General features: G+C 45.0%; 1 protein-coding gene across 1 annotated transcript in view; it reads left to right on the forward strand.

Moving 5' to 3' along the window:
- Positions 1 to 671: 671 nt before the first annotated feature.
- The window catches only part of DTNBP1 (dystrobrevin binding protein 1), a 101,182-nt gene continuing 85,903 nt past the window's right edge, over positions 672 to 15,950 (forward strand). The window contains exons 1-3 of the mRNA XM_061398821.1: positions 672 to 862; positions 12,744 to 12,797; positions 13,864 to 13,914. Coding sequence (XP_061254805.1) covers positions 807 to 862; positions 12,744 to 12,797; positions 13,864 to 13,914 — 161 coding nt within the window. The 5' untranslated portion in view covers positions 672 to 806. The remainder of the gene's footprint in view (positions 863 to 12,743; positions 12,798 to 13,863; positions 13,915 to 15,950) is intronic.

The raw sequence follows: 15,950 nt of genomic DNA on the forward strand, positions 1-15,950 counted from the left end.
CAGAACCAAGAGGTCGAGAAAAAAAATCAGAGAAGTAACAAATGGAAGCCACGGGTGACACGACAAAGGCCGCCGCCTTCGGTGCGAAGGCCCGAAAGCCTGCTGGGACAGGCTGACGAGAAGAATGGAAAGTCAGGCGGTCGGAACAGTCACCACTTTCTCATCGAAGAAACCGAAGCTGTGAGTGGTTAACTTTCATCATCCAAGGTCAGAGCCAGCGGGCTCAGATCCTGGAACCAGAGCCCAGGAGAGTGTCCGCGACAGGTCCACTCACTCAAGGAAGCGCTGAATGTAAAGCATTCTTTGACGCGGCCGCTTCTATTTTAGAGAGGAAAGGCAGCCGGCCGGGGTGGGGCGAGAACAGAGCGTCAGAGCGGCGGGCTGTCTCCGCCTGCGGGGAGGGACCACCCCCTTTTCCCGCAGCCCGAGCCGGCGCGCCCCACTGCGGCTGCGCGGGCCGGTGTGGGGCGGGGCGGGAACGCGGAAGGGGCCGCGCCGCGGGGACGAGCAAGGGCGGGGCGGGAACGCGGAACGGTCGCGCCTCACGGGCGAGCTGGGGCGGGGGCGGGGCCGGCGCGCGGCGTCGGGGCGGGGACGCGGGGACGAGCAAGGGCGGGAGGCGGGGCCGGCCGCGGGGGCGAGCAAGGGCGTGGGCGGGGCCGGCCGTGGGGTGCGGGCGGGGACGCGGAAGGGCCGCGCCGCGGGGACGAGCAAGAGCGGGGGGCGGGGCTGGCCGCGGGGCGCGGGGCGTGAGGTGACAGGTTCGGGGGGGCGGTGGCGGCCTGAGCAGCTGAGACGCGGCGGCGATGCTGGAGACCCTGCGCGAGCGGCTGCTGAGCGTGCAGCAGGATTTCACCTCCGGGTGGGTACACGGTGGGGGACGGAAAGGGTCCCGCACGGCCGGGCCGGGGAGCCGGGACGCCGCCTCCGCACACCCGGGGTCTCATCTCGCGCCCGCCACTCCCCTCACCCAACCCCGGGCCTCCCATCCGCGCCCGGGCGGGGACAGTAGCCAACTTTCCGGGTTCGGCCCGGCCGCACGAAGTAACTTACGTCCCGCCGGGCAGGCTCAGACCCGCGCGCCGGGGCCGGGAGCGGGTCCGGAAGGCTGCAGGCGGCCGGGGGTCGGGCAGTCCTTCCCCGGCAGATCCGGCCGGCCCGAGAGGGGTCGGGTGAGAGGCGAGCGCGCCCCCGCCCCCAAGAGGGACGGCGACCCTGCGCCCCCTCCCACGCTGCCGAGACCCCTGCCGGCTCGGGGCGCCACCCCCTCCAGACCGCCGGGGCCCGGCGGGCGTTTTGTCCGCCCCCGCGCGGAGGCTGAGCGCCCCTTCTTCCCCTTTTGATTTCTCTCTCTACCTCGGGTTCAGCGCCTCAGTGAAGAAACTCTCGGGCCAGAGAAATGCCAGAACTGGCGATCCCTTCATGCCCTAGTGGTGACGCGCACGCGGACCTAGCGGTTCCCGAACTTTGCTTGGAATCTCCTGGCAACCATCCCGGTGCGTGCCCGGGTCGCAGAGGCTATCAGCTACACCAGGCTGAGGATGGGGGTTCGAAAGACCACCCCCGCCCAGGTGATTCCAGTTTGGCGTAGACTCTAACGCCAGAGGCCCTGCGATCTTACCTCTATCACTTAAGCCAACGCGTTTCTACAAGTTTCTCTGCCTCACTTTCCGCGACTGTTAAAACAACGGGGATGATGAAGATGGTTCTCATCTCATAGGGTTATTGTGAGGATGAGTGAACTAACGTGTAAAACAACGCACTCACGTTGTGTGACTGTTGTTACTAGTGCTTAATTCAACTTTTCCATTTCTTCCCAAAGGGTGTCACTTTGATAAAGGATGCGCCTGGCCCCTTTAGATTACGGATCCGTTGGCGAAAGCTCAGCCTATGAGGGCCTCTCCATCATGTTTTACGTTTCTGATGAGAAAGATGTTAGCTACAATTGTATCTTAGTGGACAAAAATGTTTATATTTTTTGCCTTTTAGGTGCTGAGTAGTAACATTGGAGAAGGAAATGGCAGCCCACTCCAGTGTTCTTGCCTGGAAAATCCCAGGGACGGGGGAGCCTGGTGGGCTGCTGTCTGTGCTGTCTGAAGCGACTTAGCAGTAGCAGCAATAAACAGGCAAATACTTGAGTACTTACATGTAAAGCATTTTTGGTCGTCTTGGTTTGGTGTCTTTATGAATGTTAATTGTAGATGTCCTAGGAGTTATTGACGCTGTGCTTGATTGCTTGCATTCCCCGGCACCCCCCCCCCTTTAAATTTAAAAACTAACTTATTTTCAGAATGTAAATTATTGAAACGTTGGGGTATAATGCTGCAATGGTAGGAGGAGAACAGTACATCGCAGATAAGCCCATCTGGTACAGCCCTCCTGTCATTACCTTAAGAAATTCCTTGATGGAGTAACAGCCTATCTTCTGGGAGTTACAGCTACTGAAACTTTACAGGTCCGGTGGTTGCCTCTGAACCCATTCATTCTTTGAACTTTGCTCGAGAAGGTTCAACTCACCTAGGAATATGGATTCTCCCAGACCATCCTGGGAGATCTAGAAAACCTGAGTTGAGGACTGAGTTACAGAGAAGGGTGGAGGGGATCTGGATAGAACGCCTTCTTGAAAACTGAATTTACCTGAAGCATGCCAGAAACTGGGGCCAGTTTGGGATTGGAAATCCTGAGAGGGCTTCCATTCTGTGAAGGCCCTTCGTGGGCTTCCTTGTACAGGTCACTCTGAGCCAACAAGCCACTGGACCGGCCATGTGTGCCATTAGCCTGTCACCTGGCAGAGAAATCACTCCTGCTCAAGGTGAAATTAAACACAGCTGTATCCTGAAATGTGAAGTCAAGTGGGCCTTAGAAAGCATCACTATGAACAAAGCTAGTGGAGGTAATGGAATTCCAGTTGAGCTATTTCAAATCCTGAAAGATGATGCTGTGAAAGTGCTGCACTCAATATGCCAGCAAATTTGGAAAACTCAGCAGTGGCCACAGGACTGGAAAAGGTCAGTTTTCATTCCAATCCCAAAGAAAGGCAACGCCAAAGAATGCTCAAACTACCGCACAATTGCACTCATCTCACATGCTAGTAAAGTAATGCTCAAAATTCTCCAAGCCAGGCTTCAGCAATATGTGAACCATGAAATTCCTGATGTTCAAGCTGGTTTTAGAAACGGCAGAGGAACCAGAGATCAAATTGCCAACATCCACTGGATCATGGAAAAAGCAAGAGAGTTCCAGAAAAACATCTATTTCTGCTTTATTGACTATGCCAAAGCCTTTGACTGTGTGGATCACAAGAAACTGTGGAAAATTCTGAAAGAGATGGGAATACCAGACCACCTGATCTGCCTCTTGAGAAATCTGTATGCAGGTCAGGAAGCAACAGTTAGAACTGGACATGGAACAACAGACTGGTCCCAAATAGGAAAAGGAGTATGTCAAGGCTATACACTGTCACCCTGCTTATTTAACTTATATGCAGAGTACATCATGAGAAACACTGGGCTGGAAGAAGCACAAGCTGGAATCAAGATTGCCAGGAGAAATATCAATAACCTCAGATGTGCAGATGACACCACCCTTATGGCAGAAAGTGAAGAGGAACTAAAAAGCCTCTTGATGAAAGTGGAGAGTGAAGAAGTTGGCTTAAAGCTCAACATTCAGAAAATGAAGATCATGGCATCCGGTCCCATCACTTCATGGGAAATAGATGGAGAAACAGTGTCAGATTTTATTTTTGGGGCTCCAAAATCACTGCAGATGGTGACTGCAGCCATGGAATTAAAAGATGCTTACTCCTTGGAAGGAAAGTTAAGATCAACCTAGATAGCATATTCAAAAGCAGAGACATTACTTTGCCAATAAAGGTTCGTCTAGTCAAGGCTATGGTTTTTCCTGTGGTCATGTATGGATGTGAGAGTTGGACTGTGAAGAAGGCTGAGCGCCGAAGAATTGATGCTTTTGAACTGTGGTGTTGGAGAAGACTCTTGAGTAGTCCCTTGGACTGCAAGGATATCCAACCAGTCCATTCTGAAAGAGATCAGCCCTGGGATTTCTTTGGAAGGAATGATGCTAAAGCTGAAACTCCAGTACTTTGGCTACCTCATGGGAAGAGTTGACTCATTGGGAAAGACTGATGCTGGGAGGGATTGGGGGCAGGAGGAGAAGGGGACGACAGAGGATGAGATGTCTGGATGGCATCACTGACTCTATGGACGTGAGTTTGAGTGAACTCCGGGAGTTGGTGATGGACAGGGAGGCCTGGCGTGCTGCGATTCATGGGGTTGCAAAGAGTCGGACACGACTGAGCGTCTGAACTGAACTGAACTGTACATGTATATTACATGAAGGCACTGAGGGATTCAGAGATGAAAGCAACATGGCCCTTGCCTCTCAAAACCACCAGACGACCTAGCATTCCTTTAGAACACTTGCTATTGGTGCTCATAGAAGCCAGAGCAGCTGGCTTACAAACTAACTGGAACGTCTACCTTCGGGGTTGCCCTCGGAACTCAGTAGGGGAAAGGTGGGTGCTTTCCTGAGCTCTTTCACTGTGGAGCTTCACAGTAGCCCAGCAACAGCCTGTCCTCAGAGACTTTTCTGCTCATTTTTAGTTTCTGGAAATTCATATAACTGGAGCTGAAACCTAGGCAGTTTACTGTTTTTCAAGTATAATAGGAATATTCTTTATCAGGCTCACAAGAGAATGCCACGTTAGTGGTTAAAGCATGTGTGAACACTGAATTTCAACCTTCCATTCAAACTTGGGAAAAAGCAGCTTCAAGGGACTGTATGTTGTCCATGGACTCAAGATCTTTTTTCATCAAGTTTTATTCATCATAATAGTTACATCAAAATGAAAGTAAGCCAGAAATTATGTTGCTTTCCTTCTGGGCTAACTGGGCGGTTATCTCGTGCAGGGGCTGAGGAACAGACGGGACTGGCTCCCAGCTTCACTCTTTGCCCCTTGCTTACGTGCGTCCTCACCTGGGTTTATGTCCCCGGGAGCTCTGGGAGCCTTTTGGAGAGTTCACAGAGAACCTCTGCTCTTTAAGGACTGGCTTGAGCTCTGAGGGAAACTTTTGGACACACTGAAGCACTTTCTTCAAATCTTCTCTGGTCTTTGATTTTTTTTTTAAAAAAACCTTCAGAGCAGTTTAGACCCACAGCCTGAGGATTGATGTATTCAGGCGTGCAAACCCCTTCAGGAAAGTGAAAATCAGATTTACCAAGGGTTTACAGCTGCCTGTCACTGGCTGGCATTTCCTGTCTGTAATGCTCTGGGTGCTTTTGGATAGGGAGGAATAGAAGTTCACAGTTGTTACTTGTTGCCTCTAGACAGTGGGTGTTTCCTTCTCTTGGGTCAGAGCCCCCTCTGCCCTGACCTCGGGCCCTGCCCGCTGTGCTCATTTCTCTTCTCCCCTCCCATAGTACCATAACCTCAGAGGAGAGCATCCAACAGTCCAGTTCACAGTGTGGTAAAATGGTGAGGTTTAATGCAGGCTCTTCCTTGATTACAAACGGGAAAAAAACCTTAATATTCAACTTGACTTATTATTGAGTTCCTACCAAGTGTCAGACACCAGTCTAGGAAGTCAGTCTTATCATAGAAGATTTTCTCATTTTATTAAAAAAAAAAAAAGGTATGAGGCCACATGCCCAGTTTTGCCTGCTCTTTGCCAGTGTCTGTGTGTTTAGCCAGATCCTAGAGCTACTGCTGCTGCTGCTAAGTCGCTTCAGTCGTGTCCGACTCTGTGCGACCCCAGAGACGGCAGCCCACCAGGCTCCCCCATCCCTGGGATTCTCCAGGCAAGAACACCAGAGTGGGTTGCCGTTTCCTTCTCCAATGCATGCAAGTGAAAAGTGAAAGTGAAGTCGCTCAGTCGTGTCTGACCCTCAGCGACCCCATGGACTGCAGCCTACCAGGCTCCTCCGTCCATGGGATTTGCCAGGCAAGAGTACTGGAGTGGGGTGCCATTGCCTTCTCCGCCTGGAGCTACAAGCTTGATGAAAACAGTGTCTGCCTTCCAAATGCCCTAGCCTGGCGGTAACATAAAGCAAAGCAGAAGGAAGTGAACATGGAAGATACAGGTGATGTGGATTGTGAGCTCAGAGGAGTCATTAGTTGAGATGCTTCAAAGAAGAGCTGACTTCTAGACTGGCCTGGAAGAGTGAGGAGACATGAGGCTAGATTTGCCTGAGGGATTTCAGAGATGAACCTCTTGTGGGAGAGGAACCTGGAAAGGAAGTTCAGTGTCTGATAATAGAGGGTCATCAGTGCTTTGCAAATTAATTCATTTAGAAAATATTTATTGGGCACTTCCCTGTTGATGGGGCTTCCCTAGTAGCTCACATGCTACTGCAGTATGCCTGCAGTGCAGGAGACCCAGGTTTAGTCACTGAGTTGGGAAGACCTGTTGCAGAAGGCAATGGCTATGCCCTCCAGCATTCTTGCCTGGAGAATTCCATGGACAGAGGAACCTGGTGGGCTGGAGTCCATGGGGTCACAAAAGATTCAGATGCAACTGAGCCGCTAACACTTAACACCTGTTGACGAGTACCAGGGTTACACCAGAGAATGCACACCAGACAGCAAATAATGGCCCTGCCCGCACTCCACTGGCAGGAAGCTGAAAATCCAGAAGGTCGGTAGTACTGTTGCTGAAAACAAGGCAGGTTCAGGGGTTGGGTGGGGGTGGGAGGACTGCTGTCTTATAGAGGATGGTCATGGCTTATTTTTAGGTTGGCTAATCTGAAGGTTTTTGTGGAGGGGAGCAGCCTGAGCCTACTTGTATTTGTGGAAGAATAATTTGAGAGGCAGGGTGACGGGAGGACTAGAGATGGGAAACGGAGATTGTTTAGGAGGCTATAATTATGGAGCAAATGAGAGATGATGAAAAGGCAGTGCTGGTGGAAATTTGACAGGGAATAATGACAGGCACTGGTCGATTTCATAAAAAATGAGACTAGCAAGTGAAAAAGGTGGAGGAATTGGGAATCTTAATTTTGGAGTATCTTAGATAGTGATGTCGTTTACCAACAGAGAAGTTGAGGAGCTTTGAGAGAGAAGGAGCAGTTGACAGTGAATGTGTTGCAAAGTCCAAGAAGCAGCAGGAAATTCAGGAAACACTGAGGAAAGAGGTCAGGACAGACTGGGTGCATTCTAGGGTGATTAGAATAGAGACCGTGTCCAGTCCTCTCCCCTGCCTGAGTCTGCAACTTTCACGTGAGTCTCAGCCGTCAGAGCTTTGGGGTCCTGTGCACTTTTAGGTGTGATTGATGCTTTTGTGTTTCCTGATTTTGAGTTAAAAAGAAAAAGTTAATGGGGAAGATATAATAGATTGGATTTGTATTCATAAATAGAATTTAAAGTCAAAATAATAGAGGCGTGAAAAGTCATAGGACAAAATATGCTAATTAATACATTTTGTGGTGTTTTAAAGCAGTTACCCTGGCCTTTCATAATAGCTGATGGGTTTTAGATGAGTAGGACGTTGAAATGCAAATAAGTGGAATGCCATTGAGGTCCCCCATGCCATCGAGTCAGGCCCAGAAAGCCATTTCCTGCTCAGCAGTCATTGCCGAGCTCCACCTTTCATTCTGTGAAACTACTTCTTAAACTTTTGGTCTAAGAGGTTTTGCTGCTGCTGCTGCTGCTGCTAAGTCGCTTCAGTCGTTTCTGACTCTGTGCGACCCCATAGACAGCAGCCCACCAGGCTCCCCCATCCTTGGGATTCTCCAGGCAAGAACACTGGAGTGGGTTGCCAATCCCTTCTCCAATGCATGAAAGTGAAAAGTCAAAGTGAAGTCGCTCAGCCATATCCGACATGGACTGCAGCCTACCAGGCTCCTCCGTCCGTGTGATTTTCCAGGCAAGAGTATTGGAGTGGGGTGCCATTGCCTTCTCTGAGAGGCTTTGCTAGTTATCTCCATTTCTCAAGAAGATGTCTCCGTCTTAGTATTTTCTGTAAAGCTTAAAGAAAATAAATGTGCTACGGTCAAACAAAGATCAGTCTTCGAAACAATCTCAAAATACTGTAGTGTGATGATGAATTTGAAAGCAAGTGCTTCGGACTCTGCAGCGCGCATTGGTTGCTTTGAGTGGGAAACAATTGAGAGGCAGCTCACTTTGAAGTCTGTGTGTGAACACGCTCACGCAGTGGCACGCCTGTCTCCCTGGGGGTGTGCTGTGTTGGGAAGAAGGCTAGGAACGGAGGAGAAGCCTTTTATGGGAGCTGGTGCATTGGGGGACCTCTGTTTTGTTTTACCTTGGCCCTGCAGTGTACATAGCTTTTTTCTTGATGGTGACCATTTTTATTATAGTTGGTGATCATTTTTATTATACTTTTTGTTTGAATTGCCTCTGATTTACAGTTACAGCCTGCTGCCAGAGTCATATTCGGAATTTCCTTTAATTCTTGTGGCAAATCATTATGGTCAGTATAATACTCCTATTTTATGGTTTAGGAAACAGGAATTGCACTCAGACCAGTATTTCCTTCTCAGCGTGGCAAGACACTGTGGGACTTGATTAATGGGTTGTTTGCAGCCCATAATCACTGTGAGAAACTTAAGAGTTGTCCCCAGATAAAAATGGTAAGCTCCTGTCTGTTGAATTCTGGCTTCCCAGTATGTACTTCAGAAAGGACCTTTTTGCTTTGGGGAGGATTACTTGTTACATTTTCAGCTTAAAAAGTGTTACATTGATTATTTTTAATCCTTTCTTTATCTTTTTTCACTGTTTCCAACTTTTTTCTTGCTACTTTGTTTTCTCCAGCAGTTTCTATTCTGAATGTGGCATATTGATGATTTATATAGAAAAGGTGTGATAAGAAAAGATGAACGTCTACAAGACTGTTTTTTGTTACGAAAACTTAAAAAAATTTTTTTATCTATTAATTTATTTGGCTGTGCTGGGTGTTGCTATGCGAGCTCTTCTCTAGTTGTGGCAAGCAGAGGCTACTCTCAAGTTGCACGAGCTTCTCGTTGACGTGGCTTCTCTTGTTGCGGCTCCTGGGCCCTAGAGCACAGGCTCAGCGGTTGCGGTGCGTGGACCCAGTTGTTGGGGCTCCCGGGCCCTAGAGCACAGGCTCAGCGGTTGCAGTGCGTGGACTCAATTGTTTCGGCTCCCGGGCTCTAGAGCACAGAATCAGTAGTTGTGGCGCGTGGATGTAGTTGTCCCATAGCATGTGGGATCTTGCCAGACCAGGAATCAAACCCATGTCTCCAGCACTGGCAGGCGGATTCTTAACCCTGAGTCACCAAGGAAACCCCAAAGCTTTTTTTTAACAACGTTTTAAACATTTACAAAAGTATACACAGTGAGCCCCACATGTACATTATTCATATACAACAGTTCGTTACTGTCGCATTTACTCAGGCTCTCTCTTATTTGTAGAGTATGAGCTTTCCTGATGGCTCAGATGGTAAAGGATCCACCTGCAATTCAGAAGACCTGGATTCCATCTCTGGATTGGGAAGATCCCCTGGAGGAGGGCATGGCAACCCACTCCAGTATTCTTGCCTGGAGAATCCTGTGGACAGAGGAGCCTGGTGGGCTACAGTCCATGGGATCTCAAAGACTCAGACATGACTGAGTGACTAACACTGTTTATAGAGTAAACCTCAGACTTAGTTCTTATCTCTCTCATAAATCAATTTTCATCTTAAAAAAAATACATTATATAAACACAATGCCAATATCATACCTAACAAAATTAATACTACTTCTACGATATTATTAATTATTCAGTCCATAATCACATTTCCTGGTTCTTAAAAGTATCTTTTTACAGTTGATTTGTTCAAATCCAGATCAAATAAGTTCCACACATTATAGTTGGTTAAAAACCAATTTTTAAAGCAGATGGTTGTTAAAGAGCCACCTGCGGAAGCTTACTCACCCTTCCAATAATTTTAGTTTCAGCTCCCTGTAAGCTTCCTCTTTTCTGTTTCATTCCAAACCAATTTTGTCTTTGTTTTGGGGAAGTGTGGAGGAGAACCCCAAATTTGATACAATTGAGAATTTACGTTTTTTTCAGAAATAAATATTTGAAATAACTAACCTAGAGATTTTCTCGGTTGTATAATGAATGGTCCAAAGATGATCTTAGCAGTTTGCTTCAATATCCTTGTTACCATATGAATTGTCCCAAATCACTGAAAATAATACTAGAATCATTTTGACTATAATGCACTGCTGTGTCCGTTTGTTCTAGTACAGCTCTACCTGGGATGTCACAGCCAAGTGCCTTCGTCAGATTTTGGAGTGGAAATGGCTGAATGGCTGTCAAAATAACTTTCTTGAGCTGTTGCTTAATCTTAGTTTAAACTGGATTTACTGGTTTCCAAGCTAAGCTCGAAATTTTTTATTGTTTTTCTAGGACAGGTAAGACTTTCTAAATTTAGCTCATCTGGAGAGATGTCTACACATAGTTTTGTATTAAAGAGATTGCTAAGTCTTTTTTTTTTTTTTAACATTGTAGAGGAATTGATCTCATCAATATTTTAGTTTTTGAAAAAGAACATAGAATAATATTAAAAATGTCTTGGTGTGAAATTAATACTGCAACTTGTTGAAAAATGGCATTTGATATTGGAAGTCCCTTTCTGGTTTTGAGCTAGGCACCATCGACCAAAAAGTTGGACTCCTCTGTCAGCGCGTACATGGACAGCTGTGCACAGCAAAGGGTTGGGCATTCTAGGAGAGTCAGCTGGTGTGCTGGGACAGGGCAGATCAGCTGGTGTGCTAGGACAGGGCAACTCAGCTGGTATGCTAGGACAGCTTCTGGCAGGTTGCAGTAGGGCATCGTGAGGAGGTAGCACCTGTGTCTGCTTTACGAAGGCTTTGTGGGGCTAGCTGCGGTATTGTGGCCTGTGCTTCAGACTCTGTTTAGAAGTGAATATTTGTGAAAGTATCAGATTAAGAAGAACATGTCCAGATGTCTTCATTGTATGTGGGAATATCTCATAGTTGAGTTCTCACTGTTTGACTGTTATATGATAGAGTCCAACTCAAAAGTAGGTAAAAATGGGCTGGTGAAGTTAAAAAAAAATTATATATATATATATAAAATACAAAGTTTATGACCTTCATATTTTACATATAGAAAAGCTTATTTAATTTTCTTACGTATGCATTTCTAGCCCATTTATGTTTTCCAGCCCAATAATTTAAAAAAGCACATAGAAGGGGAGTAGGCTTCCCAGGTGGCACTAGTGGTAAAAAAAAAAAAAAAAAAGAAAACAACAACAAACCCTGCCTGCCAATGCAGGAGACATAAGGTGTGGGTTCGATCTCTGGGATGGGAAGATCCTCTGGGGGAGGACACAGCAACCCACTCCAGTATTCTTGTCCGGAGAATCCCATGGACAGAGGAACCTGGCAGGTTACAGTCCATAGGGTCGCAAAGAGTCACTGAAACAACTTAGCACTCACGCAGGCTGCTATAGTTAAACAGCTAGCAGAAGCAGTAAGTAGTAGCTGATACGATGACCAGTTGTAGAGATGGAAAATTTATATTTTTAAAAAACTGCTATAGGATCCTGAACAGACTCCCAAAACCACTGTAGGATGGTTTCAGGTTGGCAAATGATGAGGCATTCCTAGCTCAGAAACATCTAAGGAATGTACTGTTTTGTTGTGAAATGCAGTCAGTGGTGTTCATGATAATGACCCTAAATTATCAGAAAATGTACCAACTCCTCTTTAATGAAAGAGGTTTGTAATGTATTTTAGAAACTTTTTATCAATAGCTAAAATTTCTCAGAATGTTGGCACTTAGTGCTTAGTATAGTATCTCTTTAAAATGTGTTGGTTAGACAAAGAAAACAGACTTATGGACATAGAGAGGGCTGGGTGGAGCTGGGGGGAAAAGAGTCTGGGACAAATGGAGAGAGTCGCGTGGAAACATATACACTACCTTACTATGTAAAACGGCTAGCCACGGGGGGTTTGCTGTATGACTTGGAGAACTCAAACCACGGCCTCTGTAACAACCTAGAGGGCTGGGATGGGGTGGGAGGTTGGAGGGAGGTTCAAGAGGGAGGGGACATATGTATGCTGCTGCTGCTGCTAAGTCGCTTCAGTCGTGTCCGACTCTGTGCGACCCCATCAACGGCAGCCCACCAGGCTCCCCCGCCCCTGGGATTCTCCAGGCAAGAACACTGGAGTGGGTTGCCATTTCCTTCTCCAATGCGTAAAAGTGAAAGTGAAGTCGCTCAGTCGTGTCTGACTCCTAGCGACCTCATGGACTGCAGCCCACCCGGCTCCTCCGTCCATGGGATTTTCCAGGCAAGAGTACTGGAGTCGGGTGCCGGCTGATTCATGTTGATGTGTAGAAGAAACCAACACGATGCTGTAAGGCAATGATCCTTCAAGTAAAAATAAATTTTGTAAAATGTGCTGCTTAGATATTATTATTACTGATCAAGTTCACATATGGGGGCCACTCTCTTTTTTCTGATGTTTTCAGAGTAGTGAGGCTTCTTTAGTCCAGTCATATTTAGGAAATGTTTCTAGAAAAGGGATTTGGGGCAAGAAAAATATAAAAATATTTGCTATAATTTTTCCACTTGTGTCTTAAGTACAGTATACAAATATTTGTTGTCTGTAGAGGTGCTTAATTCTTTCTTAAAGTATTGACTTTTCCAACCAGAAATTTTACCAGCTATGAAATTTGCATTTGAAAATTTCTTAAACTGTAAAAATGTGATATTTTATACTGGTTGAATTATAGGCTGAAGACTTTAAGTGACAAGTCAAGAGAAGCTAAAGCAAAAAACAAACCCAGGTAAGCATGTGCTGTTTTAATGTACTATGACTTAAATTTCATACAATTTTTGGTTATAGTCATGATAGTATAATTAATGTATTTTACATCTGTTGAGTGCATCTGACTAAACAGTTTATTGGTTCTTTCTAAATTTTCTAACACTGGAAATTTTTCTGATAAAATTGTAAAATGGTTGAAAAAGTGACAGGTAATTGTTTTACTCAATGGTTATTTGATCACAGTCGTTTTTACTTGTATATTAAGAGCAAAGTAAAAGTTCTCCATTATTGAGAAGCAAATTATTAATGAACAGTACTTGGCAAGTGAGCCTCTGCAGCTGTGTTGTCTGTTTTATATGAAAACACTAGTATTGTGCAGTGTTTTTTTCATTTTTTAAATAAAGTAATGCACATTACTAAATTTCACTTTAAGGCTATCAGTGGGGACTTCCCTGGTGATCCAGTGATTAAGACTCCACACTGACAATGCAGGGAGCACAGGTTGGATCCCTGGTGAGGGAACTAAGATCCTGCGTGCCATTTGGCACAGCCAAAAAATTTTTAAAAAGCCTAGAGATGAGGAGCTTTTAAAAAATTTTCTTGTTAGCTAGAATTCTGTTAAAGTGTTTATTGTATTATAGTGTGCTAAAAATCTGTAGGGCAAGGTGATGGCTAATAGTATGTTGCAGTATATTAACTTTGGAAGAGGGGCTTCCCCAGTGGCTCAGTGGTAAAGAACCCACCTGCCAAAGCAGGAGACACAGGTTTGATCCCTGGCTCAGGAACATCCCCTGAAGAAGGAAATGGCAACCCACTCCAGTATTCTTGTCTGGGAAATCCCATGGACAGAGGAGCCTGGTGGCCCCAGGTAGTCCCTGGGGTTGCCAGGGAGTCGGACACAACTTAGTGACTAAACAACTTTGGAATAATAGTACGTTTTTCTAAAAGTTTAAATCAGTTGTCATTAACGATTTAAAAATATTCTGCATTATGATTGACAGCATCAAAATTATCGTGTGTGACTTTTTTTTAAGTTGGCCTAAAGCAGCATCAATTTTTAATAAAATAAGTGTTTCTTTTGGCAGGACTGTCCCGTGTTTGCCGAAGTACTCTGCTGGACTAGAATTACTTAGCAGGTGAGTGTTTTCATTTAAATAGAAAGGTTATGCTTCTATTATCTAAAAGTATTTTATAATTCTAGAGATAGACACCTTAAAACAACTAAATTTTTACCTTAACATAGAGATTGTGTTCCTCAGGGGCTTTTACATTTCACTGATTAATACAAAGGCCATTCAGATTTTGAGCATATTGATCACTATTATATATACTAGTCGATAACTTTATCATGTGCATGTATTATGTTTGTGGTTTCTTTGTTGCAAGAAAATTGATTCTGGATTTGAGTCCTCAATAATTTTCTTACTTTGATTCTTAATTTTATAGCATTTCTTCTCCAATCCATTTCTGTTGATGTGCAAGCTAATATTAGATACATGATTTTCTTAGATGACATCAAAAGCATAAATGACAAAGGGAAAAAGGATAAATTGGACTTTATCAAAATTAAAACCTTTTGATCTTTAAAGAATACGATCAAGAAAGTGAAAGAACAATCCATAGAAGGGGAGAAAATATTTGCAAATTATACATATTTTGAGGTACTTGTATCTAGACTATAAATAACTTTTATAACTCAACAGTAAAAAGACAAACAACCCAGTGAAGAAATAGGCAAATGATTTGAACAGACATTTCCATAAAAAAGATGGGCAAATGGCGGATAAGCGCATGAAAAATTTCTCAACGTTGTTAGTCACAGGGGGAAGGGCAAACCACAACCACAATGAGATACCACTCATACCCACTAGCATGCCTATAATCCAAAGACAAACAACAAGTGTTGGCAAAGATGTGGAGAAGTTAGAACCCTTATGCTCTTCTGGTGGGAGTGTAAAATGGCACAGCTGCTGTGAAAAACAGTTTGTTAGTTTTCTCAAAAAGTTAAGAGTAGAATTACCATGTGATCCAGCAATTTCACACCAAAAGAATTGAAAACTTAGGTTCATGTCAAAATTTGTACACAAATGTGCATAATAGGAGTATCTGTCATTCAGGCTCCCCTGTCCATGGGGATTCTCCAGGCTAGGATACTGGAGTGGGTTCCATGCCCTCCTCTAGGGGATCTTCCCAACCCAGGGATCGAACCCAGGTCTCCCGCGTTGCAGGCGGATTCTTTACCACCTGAGCCACGGGGGAAGTCCAGTATCATTCATAAAGCAATATCATTCATAATAGCCAAAAAGTAGAAACAGCACAAATATTCATCAAAGGATGAATGAATAATTTGGTGTCTCCACACAGTGGAACATTATTCAGCCACAGAATGGAATGAAGTGCTGAGGCACACTATGTCTTGCACATCTTGAATAAAACTTAAAAACATTGCACTAAATGTGAGGAATAAACAAAAAAGGCACATAGTGTATGGTTCTATTGATATGATATGTCCGGAACAGGCAGAAGGATAGTGTTTGCCAAGCTGTGGAGAAGAGAGGGGAGTGAGTAATGACTGCTAATAGATGTGGGGTTTCTTTTCAGGGTGATGAAATGTTTTGGAATCAGTGGTGATAGTTGCCCCAACTCTGTGAATATGCTTTGAATTATGCACTTTAAAAGCATGAATGTTATGCTTTAAATTAAAACTCGGCTGTTATGAAAATAAGTTTGCACGTGTTATTTGCAGTTCTATATCTAGTGACGTGGCATCTGATGGCTAAGTGGTAGCCGTGTGTGCGGTAGAAGGTACGCTCCTTTGCCTTATCTGCGTGTGTCATGGCACAGTCATCTATGCCTACCTGTTGCTTTCCGTTTTCTAGCTTTATATTCAGTTTCTTTTTATGCTTGCTGAATCTGGGCATTTTTTTTCCTTCTCTAGGTGCTTAATTTGACATTAATTTCCTGCTTGTTTTTTGTTGAGTGAGGAACACAAGTGATTTTGAAAGGAGGTAGAATACAAATCAATCAGTGGTATACTGTTTGCATGTTATCTTTATGCTTTTTTAATCTAGTGATTTAGTTGAAACAGCTTCCTTGAAAGTTGCTTATTTCAGAGGTGTAGATCTCTGTGTGGTAGTTTTGGGATACTTTTGGGGACTTTATGTGAAAAATT

The sequence above is a fragment of the Bos javanicus genome, chromosome 23 (assembly GCF_032452875.1).
Source record: "Bos javanicus breed banteng chromosome 23, ARS-OSU_banteng_1.0, whole genome shotgun sequence".
NCBI classification, from domain to species: Eukaryota; Metazoa; Chordata; class Mammalia; order Artiodactyla; family Bovidae; genus Bos; species Bos javanicus.